The sequence below is a fragment of the Lichenostomus cassidix genome, chromosome 8 (genome assembly GCF_008360975.1).
Source record: "Lichenostomus cassidix isolate B80296 chromosome 8, HeHo_3.0, whole genome shotgun sequence".
NCBI classification, from domain to species: domain Eukaryota; kingdom Metazoa; phylum Chordata; class Aves; order Passeriformes; family Meliphagidae; genus Lichenostomus; species Lichenostomus cassidix.
The window spans coordinates 24,022,396-24,031,685 of record NC_139489.1 but is presented as its reverse complement, the minus strand read 5'-3'; the positions used below and the strand labels follow the sequence as shown (position 1 = coordinate 24,031,685).

At 56.5% G+C, this 9,290-nt stretch overlaps 1 protein-coding gene across 1 annotated transcript; it reads right to left on the bottom strand.

Moving 5' to 3' along the window:
• Positions 1-480: 480 nt before the first annotated feature.
• PIGC (phosphatidylinositol glycan anchor biosynthesis class C) lies at positions 481-1,468 on the bottom strand. Its single transcript, XM_085068463.1, has one exon. It carries the CDS (start codon positions 1,466-1,468, stop codon positions 590-592), a length of 879 nt encoding a protein of 292 aa, XP_084924589.1. The 3' UTR covers positions 481-589.
• Between the last annotated feature and the right edge of the window lie 7,822 nt (positions 1,469-9,290).

The following is a 9,290-nucleotide window of genomic DNA, read 5'->3' as shown; positions in this document are numbered from 1 at the left end:
CCACATCTCCTAAAGGATTTAGGGTGATGTGGTGTCTGGCGCTGTCGTGAGGCTATTCTGGCACCAACAAGGGCCGGGGTGCAGGTAAGCATGGCTCTGCCCCGGCCCAGGTGCCCTCGTGCTCAGTGCTGCAGGTCCATCAGCACCCACCCCCTGCCCACAGCAACTCTCACCAACCCCTGGCCCACCGGCCCTCCCGGGGAAGTGCTGGCAGTCTCCAGCACACGTTAAGGCTCCTGGGGCTGAGGGCTCCATGGGCATTGCCATGGGGCACATCAGAGCCAGATGTGTGTTTCCAAGTGGCTCAGGGGATATGCATTCCCCTGTACCCCACCCTGCAAATGCAAGTATGGGTCTGCATGGCCAGAGCAGACACCTCCCTAGCTGCCTGCACCCCTGCACTGCAGGCTCAGCTCCTTCCTTCTCCAAACCCAAGCAAGTCAGGACTCGAAACAGACACTGAGGGGGACACAGAAGGGGTCCTTGTTGCTGTGTGAGACTTTATTGGGTAAGGTGTCCTCCCCCCCAGCACTGTCCTCCAGCCAGGACCTTAGCACTGCTCACAGCAGAGGGTGCCCCTGGGCCAGGCCTACATGAGGAACCTGGAGAGGTCCTCCTTGATTTCAGCCTCGTCCCACGGCCCATGGATGTTGTCCTTGAGCAGCTGGAGGCGGATGAGGCAGTAGGGGCAGAGGCAGGAGATGGCGAGCAGCAGGGAGGCGAAGAGCACGGCACCCACACTGGACACTGTGGCCAGCCCTGCCAGTGCTGCCAGTGCAAAGAGCACTGTCACCCCCACATAGCACCGGGGCGTCCGGGCCTTCAGCTTCTTCTGCAGCATGGGCCACAGGGCAAAGATCTGCATGGCGAAGGTGACCATGACAAAGGCGTGCAGGGAGCGAGGCAGGCGCGAGGCCAGGCACACCGAGGCGAAGATGGCCATGTTGAGGGACAGCGTGCTGGACACTATGGCGGCGTTGGCGCCGTAGTCGAAGAAGATGAGGTGACCCAAGAGCATGAGCGCCGACATGGCATAGATGGTATCCGTGCTGATGGACTCGGTCAGCGTCTTCAGCACCGGCGAGAAGCCGTAGGTGAAAGCGGCGAACACCAGCGTGCTCTTGAGGTCAGCCCAGCGCGTCCTCCCGCTCGCCCAGCGTCCGGCCCCGCCGTCCACAGCGTCGAACAGGACATAGCCGAGCAGGGAGGACACCAGGGCCGCCCCGAAAAGCCCCTGCGGGCTCAGCATCCCGGCGTCCATGTACCACCAGGTGAGCACGAAGACGCAGACGCTGCACAGCTGCTGCACCACCGCTCCCGACTGGAAGACGACGGCCTGGTACCGGTACTGCCGGGCGTGCACGTTCTTCCGCAGCTCCTCCAGGAACCGCTGGTCCACGTAGTTATCGGGGAAAGGCTGTCGCTCGTACAGCACCTTCTGCCACCGCCGCTCGGGGGCCGGCTCCATGGCCCCGGGAGGCGCGGGGGGGTCCGCGGCCCCGGCCCGGCCGCGCCTCCGCCGGTGCCGCTGGTGGCGCAAGGGACGCCGGGGCGCTCGCGGCCGCCACCTCCCGGCCGGAGCCGCGGGTCGGGAGCCCCGGGCGGGCGGCGGGCGGGACCGGGTGCCAGTGGCGGGCACCGCCGCGCCTGAGAGGGGTCACTTCGGCTCCGGCTGCGCTCCCCGCTCCGTGTGAGCTTCAGCAGCCTCTGGGGCTGGGTTCAGGGGACACCTCGGCTCCATGCTGGGATCTACTTATCTCGAGAGCCACAAGTCCTTGTCCCACACGCAGGCTGATGCCAGGGGGTGCTGGGGACTGCCTCGCTTCTGCCTGGTGCCCCAAACCGGCCGGCCCGGCGGGAAGGAGGGATGCTCCTGCCATAGTCCCACACTGTGGCGAGGGACTGTCACCCCGCAGCCCAAACGCAGCCGCCAAGAAGGGCACAGCCGGTCGGTGGGGTTTAGCTGGGTCTTCTCTGTGCTTGGATAGCCCCGTGCATGCCCAGCCCTGCTGCTGGGAGCATGACCCCAGCCCATGCTGCAAGCCCCGCTGCCTGTCCCGGTCCAGCGAGGCACCTGCTTTTCTGGCCAAACCAGGCTCCAGCAGCCAGGTCAGGAATGTGGGTGTGATGCTACAAGTACAGGACGCCCTTCCCCTGCAGCTCCTGCCTGCTCACAGCTTGGTCCTGCCCTGCTCGAGAGTGGAGCAGGAGAAAGAGTTGTGGCTGAGCAGGGCTGGAGAGGTGCAGCTCTGCTCTGCAGGGACACCCATCTCCTGCACTGCCCATCTCCATGCCAAAGGGATTCAATGTGTGCAGCAAGGGGACAGGGGCATATTAAGGGATGAGGTGAGGTTTCACAGAGGCCAGAGGTGTTTTTCTCAGTCTGTGTTTGCTTGTGCTCAGGTCAGAGCCTTCCCAGCCCCGGAGAGGTGCTTGCTGCTGAGGAGCTGCTTACTTTGGCCTCACCCAAGAGGCCTCATCCTGGGGTAAAGCAGCCCTGAACAGTGCCCTGTTTGTGCTGAAGGAAGGGGCATTCATGGCCCTCCTGTCACAGTGGCAGCAGGCGAAAGAGCCATTGGTTGTTCTCACCCCAGTGCCTGCCACAGGAGACTCTCCAAACAGACCTGGATGAGGATCCCACCTCATCTAGATACGTGCAGAGCAGCAGGTAACACCCACACTGCTGGTGTGCCTTTGGCGGGGGGTTGTCTCGGGCTGAGCCACACCACTCTGACATCTAAAAAGCGTCACCTCCCAGCCCCATCACTGCACTTGCTTGGCAGGGCAGGAACAGCTGCTCACCCTGTGCAGGTACCCCGTGCTGAGGGGTGATGCCAGCTGGCTGCAAGCCAGGATGGAGCTGGACTGAGTTTTAGCTGCCCTCCCTAAAAGCCCCCAGCCTCACACTTTGCACAGAGCCATGCACATGTGCACCCACAGGGACAGGGACAGGGAGTGCTGCCAGCTCCTCTAATTGCTGGCATTGCCTTGGTGCCCAGGGCCTGGGAACTTGAGATTTTGAACGAAATGTCCTTCTCCCAAAGTCATCAAGTAAGGCTGGGGCATGCAAGAGGAAAGCTGGGAGGGCAGTGTGCCACTCCTGTTGCTCTCAGAAGCGGCATGACCACCACAGAGGAAGAATGCCACCTCCCACTGGCACGGGCAGGGCAATGCTGTGCTCTCGCGGTGAGTGGTGCCAGCAGGTTTGGTTTGACCTGGCCTTGGGCTCTTGTGCACATCTGTGATACTCTGGGGATCATGAAGAGCAGTCTGGGCTGGGGCATGAGGCTGCTTCCACATGGTCACATCCATGTAGAAACCCCACTGGAGTGGAGAGAATAGAGGTGATGGGTACTTCTTGTGCCCCTTTGAAATCAGCTCTGCTGTGGGCCAGCCAAGTCCCCTGTGGAGGCAGGGAGAGGTGTGAAACTGGGGTTGGTCAGTGACTCACAGTGTTCCTGAGCCACGCTGGGTGATGCCAGCTGTGGTGGCAGCAAAGCAAAACCCTGTGGGAGATGCCAGCACAGTAGCTGGAGCCCCCATGGGGTGCCTACCAGGACAAGAGGATCACCCTGGCACAGGTTCCACACCCTTGGCAGACCCACAGGGCCTGACACCCACCTGGTGCTTGGGAGACCCCAGCAGGGTCTGGGAAGAAGCAGCTGCCGCTGCTGTGCTGGCACTGTGTCCCCAGGAGGGGACAGTGTGTGCTGTGCCATGTTTGATCACACCACCCACGGTGCAAAGGGCAGCTCAGCCCTGCCCAGGTGGCCCAGACTTTGCCACAGGGCAGTGACTGTCCTGTCTGCACAACTGTCCCAGCAGGACCCACCATGGGACCCGCCACGTCACTGTCATTACCCGGCCCTGGTGCTCAGAGGGATGTGGAGTCATCCCTCAGCCCTCCTGGGAGCTCTCCTGGCTACGATAAGCAATAGCTAAGGTCAAGGTAAAAGTCCTTTGTGAGCATCTAAATTCCCACTCTGGGTTCTGTGCCACAAGACTTCCTCCGCCTCACGACTAGGTGTCCCCAAGTGCCATGGGAGAGGCTGTGAGATGGAGAGAGCTTTGAGCTCCTTTGCTGAAATGAAGGAATGAGGAGCTAGATGCCATGGCACTGCAAACTGTGGGTATGCTGAGGCTTGGCTCTCCTCTGCCCTTTGCAAAGGGACCTCCACTGTGCATTTGTTTAGTGTTTGCCAGCTCTGAATGTTTGAATACACTGCTAAACTGTTTGGAAGGTAGGCTGGAAAAGGTGACGGGCTGGGACTGAAATAGCTGGGATTGATCTAGACCTCCACTGGAAATATTTGAATATCAAAGTATCGCAGGCACTGCACCCCCACCATCGGCTCAGGGCTGCCTCCAGGTGTGACTCGTTCTCTTGGGATGGGAACATCACTTGTGCTGCAGAAAGAGGCTTCAAAATGATGGAAAAGCACACTCTGCTGAGGGTCTGAGCTGGCCTCAGGCTGCATGGATGAGGATGGATCCTGTCCCTCGGCTAGGGCTCTTCCCCTGCATCCTTCCCGTGTCACCCCACAGGAATGACACAGCACAGCAATGGACTCTTTGGCCTCATTTCTCTGCCAAGCCATCCCCCAGCCTTCCCCTTTGACCCTGGAGCCAAACCCTCCCTCCGCAGGAATGTTTTTCAGGGAAGGGGGGGAGGTTGGCGCAACTCCAGCTGCTGCATTTTTCCATGTCCAGTGATCGTCTCTTGCCTTAAAAGGCCCCATGACACAGGCTGTGTCTGCTCTCCTGCAATCACCTATTTAAGGATTGTTTGGATTCAGTCCCCAGCATGGACTGGGACAACACCAGCCCAGTGCCTTGCAGCTGGGCTGAGCCCCATGGTGGGATACTGGGGCAGGTAGTGCTGGTTGCCCTGGGAGCCCCTGCAGTGCTTGGACACAGAGGGGTCAGTGCTGTTCCAGCTCTCCCAGACCTCTCCCTCCCTTTGTGGAGGTCAGATTTCCTGAGCTGAGGAGGTACCAGGGCTGCTGGTGAATTCCTGCTCAGGGCTGGGCAGAGCAGTCCAGGAAATTGGGATTGGGTCTGAGAAGCCTCCACTGGACTGGCATGTGCCAGGGCGAAGTTTGGGATTTGCTGAACCTGTTGCAGGGGGAGAAAGATGGGAAGGCTGCTGTGGAACTGGTTGAGTCAGGAGAAGTGTGATGTGGAAAGGCACACGCTTGCAGGGATGTGACCTCTGGAACACACAGCACGTGGGGTGGCTGTGAAACTGAGCTCCCTCGCTCCTGGCATTCCCCGACGGTCAGCATGGATCACTGAAACCCTTTGGCAAAACATCCTCCCCACCACCCACACTGGACTCTGGAAAGAGGAACAAGCCAGCCCAGCCCAGGGCCTGGCCAGCTCCAGGGCATTGGGTCAGCAGGGCCTGTTTTGTAGGGGAACTCCATGAGGGTGAAGATGTCACCCAGTAAAGATGTTTTTGTTTTCCAGTGTGCTTTAAAAAAAAATCCCTAGGAACATACAGCCAAAAATGACATCAGAGATGCTCTCTGCCAGTGGCAGGTGCTCCAGGGTGGGATGAGTCCAAACTTCAGCTGCTCAGGTAAGCTCAGCTCAACCTTCAGCCATACGTGGCACATCCCTAACACTGAGATGCAGGGAGGAAACCAAACCTTGGGGGTAAAATAATAAAACCTACCTGTGGGACCTGAGTGTGGGTTGTCCTGGAAGCTGGAAGGTGAAAAATGCCTGAGATTGGGGAGCAAGGAGGGTCTTATGGTTCACACAGGTGAGCAGGACTGGAGTTCCAAAACAAAACTTTGCGAAGTGGTTTCTCACTCTGTTCCCCTTTGTTTAACCCCAAATTTGAAGCATTGGGATGGGATGTGAAGTGCAGACCCAGTTCTTCCACAGTTGGTGAAAAGGCATCAAGAGGTGCAGATGGCAAAACACTGAAAAACCCAATTCCCCAGAGGGAAAAAGCAACATCCCCCTGGGGAAATCTGATAATCAGGACGGTGGTGGCTGGAGCCACATGCCAGCTCCCCAGCACCAGCTCTTCCCCATCCTGAGCCTCCTACAGCAGCCACTTCCCTCCCTGTGCAGCTCTGGGGGACAGAGTGAGAAATGTGAAGGGACCCTGAGTTTCCTATCAAGGTCTTTACTGTCTGCCCAGGGGATATTTTTGTTCTGTAAATGCAGAGGTTGAAACCATGTATGTAAATACTGTTGGCTTCTATAGGAAGCGTAGCTGGGGAAAAATTTAGTGTGCACAAGTCAAAAAGAGGTTGCAACTCACTGTTTTAGCATGGTGAACTGTGAAAGGATGCTCCTCTGTGCTCACCTTCCCATTTTCCTAGTAAAGAAGCCTTTGTTCAAACACAGCATGACCTCAGCCTGGAAACATAGTGATTTCCCAGGAGATATTCACGGCAGGAGCCCTCCCTGTCCTCTTCCCATGAACATCTACCTGGAGCCTCAAGCAGCAGCCCACGTGCTCACTAACAGCAGCTGATGTCAGGGCTGAGGAGTGTTTTACACATGCAGTGCTTCTCCCTGCAACACAAGTTCATTCTATTCCCAAGCACAGGGAGAAGGGTGCCCAGCCCAGCACTGCGGGACGTGCCTGTTCCCTTGCAAGCATGTGGGTCCCTGAGGAGTGACACTCCTGTTACAGGCCACCCCCTAACCCTCTCCCTATTTTTAAATATCTGGCAGGGAGGGGATGAAGCCAGGTGGGAATTTAGCTTATTTTAGTAATCTGCAAAAAGGGGAGGGGAAGCAGCTGAACCCTGTGTGTGCCTGGTCAGCCCTTTGGGTGTCTCATTCCCACCACTTGGAACTAGCAGGAGTGCTGATGCTCCTGTGCAGGCTGTGCCACCCTCCTGGCGTGCTCCTGGGACTGCTGCCCAGGGCACTGGGCAAGAAACAGGGTTTGGTTTTGTGCTGAGAAAGGCATGGGATGCACCAACCTGCCAGACCAGGCACCTGTGACATCCCCCACTGTGGCCTTGATTTGCATGCGGCCATGGAGGAAACCAGCCCAGGGCTGCACTGGGTGCTTTCCCAGCCCTTGCTCTCCCCCCAGGGTGAGGGGGTGGAGAAGGAAGGGGAAGCTTCAGCTCACGCTGTCCTTCCAGAAATAAAGGCTAAAAAAGGCTTTACACCTTCATAATGAAGTTTTGCCGTTTCTGTTTCTGTAGTGAGATTTGATTTTTCTTCTCCCAGAGGGGCTCAGACAGAACTGTCAGGAAGCACTGGGGGGACCAAGGTACCCACCATGGTCTGCCCCACTGCAAGCCCCTGGTCCCACACCACATTTCCCTCATGGCAGCAAGAATTAATTTTGATTCTCTGTGCCTCAGCTGTCAGCAGCCTTTGGACTTCCCCTATTCCATCAGCCCCATCAGATGGCAAGAAAAGCTCCTCAGTGTCTGACCACGTTTGTCTTCTCCAGCACACAGTGGGCTCTGCACTGGTGTCACAGCACTGAGCCAAGGTCCTGCTGAAGGTTGTGCCTGGAACACCTGGCAGCCAGGCTAGGGTAAGGTGAGTCCCTTCTCCAGGAAGCTGTTTTCCATCCATTCCCAAGCACTGGCTGTAGGAAAGAGTGTTTGCTGTCGTGCAGAGGCACTGTGGTTCTGAAACAAGGCCAGGAGATGCTGCAGCTTCCCACTGTACCCTGCCTGGGCATCCCCACTGGAGCAATCATTTTATCTCCTATTTCCAGGCAAAGTTAAAATTTAAATGAAGCCACATGAAGTGAGAAATCAAAATACAAGTGTTTTCAAAAGTGACATTCCAACCTCAATTCATTTTCTTCATCTTGAAGTTTTGCCTTCCAGGTTTTGAGCCACCAAAGAGGGGACTAAGAGCCAGCTGGAGGAGACTTGGACCTGGCTGTACCCCCCGAGGGGCTGTCACAGGTGGTCCTGGCTCCATCCATGCTTTTGGGAGCTGTGCCAGATTTCAGGGCTCTTCCAGGCAGGACTGGGGCTGCTGGCTGGATATCTGAGCAGTGGCTCTCCTGCACACCAGGTCATGCAGCCCCAGCCAGGTGTCACCGTGTCCCTGCCTGCCAAGTGCTGCCCGGCGCCAGCCCATGTTCATTAACCCTAATGAGGCTCTGTGCACAGAGCGCTCCAGTGACTCCGCCTGCGGCAATCTGCCCTTTGATCAGCCGGGAATCTGCCGCTGGATCAGCTGGTCACTGTGACCACGGTCATCTCTCAGCATGTCCCGGGATTTAAAGGAGTGTGGGAATGGGAATCAGCGTCCATGCAGGGGAATGACCACATTTGGGACCGCAGAGGCACAGCCCATGTGTCATGGACAGTTTGCTGAGTGATGAAAGAGCAATTACCAGCTCAGCTGAAGGCAGAGCTGCTTCTGTTTGATTTTCCAAGGAAAATTATTCCAGCCTGTATTTTTTGCACAACTTTCCTTTTGGTGTGAATCGCAGAAGAAATAAAAAAGAAACTGAGGATTTTTTTACAAGTTTTCAGCTGGTTTGCTGCATTCCCTTCTGCAAGTGGTTAACGGTTCATCTGAAGTCAGAGGAAGGTCTCTGAAGCAATCTTGCAATTTACAGCTTTTCCCTTACCAAGTAAGAAACAGTCAGGAAATTAAACAGGAAATTGTGTCTGGAAGGAACAAAAGTTGCGTTGTCAGAACCTGCTTATGAAAGATTTACTTTATTTTAACCAGTAAGGAGCCAAGATCAATAGTCAGAAGAGGAAGGAGTTTGTGTGAATTAAATCACACGTGAAAAAAAAGAAAAGCAACACTTGGGAAAACAAGAAGCCTTTGTAAAGAGCAGATAGGGATGAATGGGAGAGAAGGCTTTGCTACTGCAGCAAACAAATGCTGGAAAGTGCTGAAAGGCGAAGGCCCAGGGTGCACCCCAGGATCACATGTCCCTCCAGAAGGCAATCCCAAAATGCCCAAATCTCTGGCAGATACTCTAAAGCCAGGCCTGTTGGAGTGTTAGAGTGCAATGGACAAGCATTGCCCCATTGTGCAGGGGCTCCAGGTAAAACCTTCTCTTTCCTCCTGCTCAGAAGGCGCCCCTTGGGTGGCTGCCTCCAGCTCTCCCTACCCAGGGTGCCAAGCACCACATCCCAGGTTTTATTCCTGGTCAGCAGAGTGATGTTCCCTGCCCAGGGGACACAGGGTGAGCAAGCAGTGGCTCAAATTCAGCCCCAGAAGGGCTAACCCTTCATGGGAATGGCACCAACTCGCCTCGTCCTGGGGTTTTCCATGAGAAATTTGGCCAAAAGCAAGCAAAAAAACCCTGCTGCAAATGTGCAGCA

Excerpts from the sequence above, each read along its gene's own strand:
- PIGC (XM_085068463.1), bottom strand. The coding sequence starts at position 1,468 with ATGGAGCCGGCCCCCGAGCGGCGGTGGCAGAAGGTGCTGTACGAGCGA.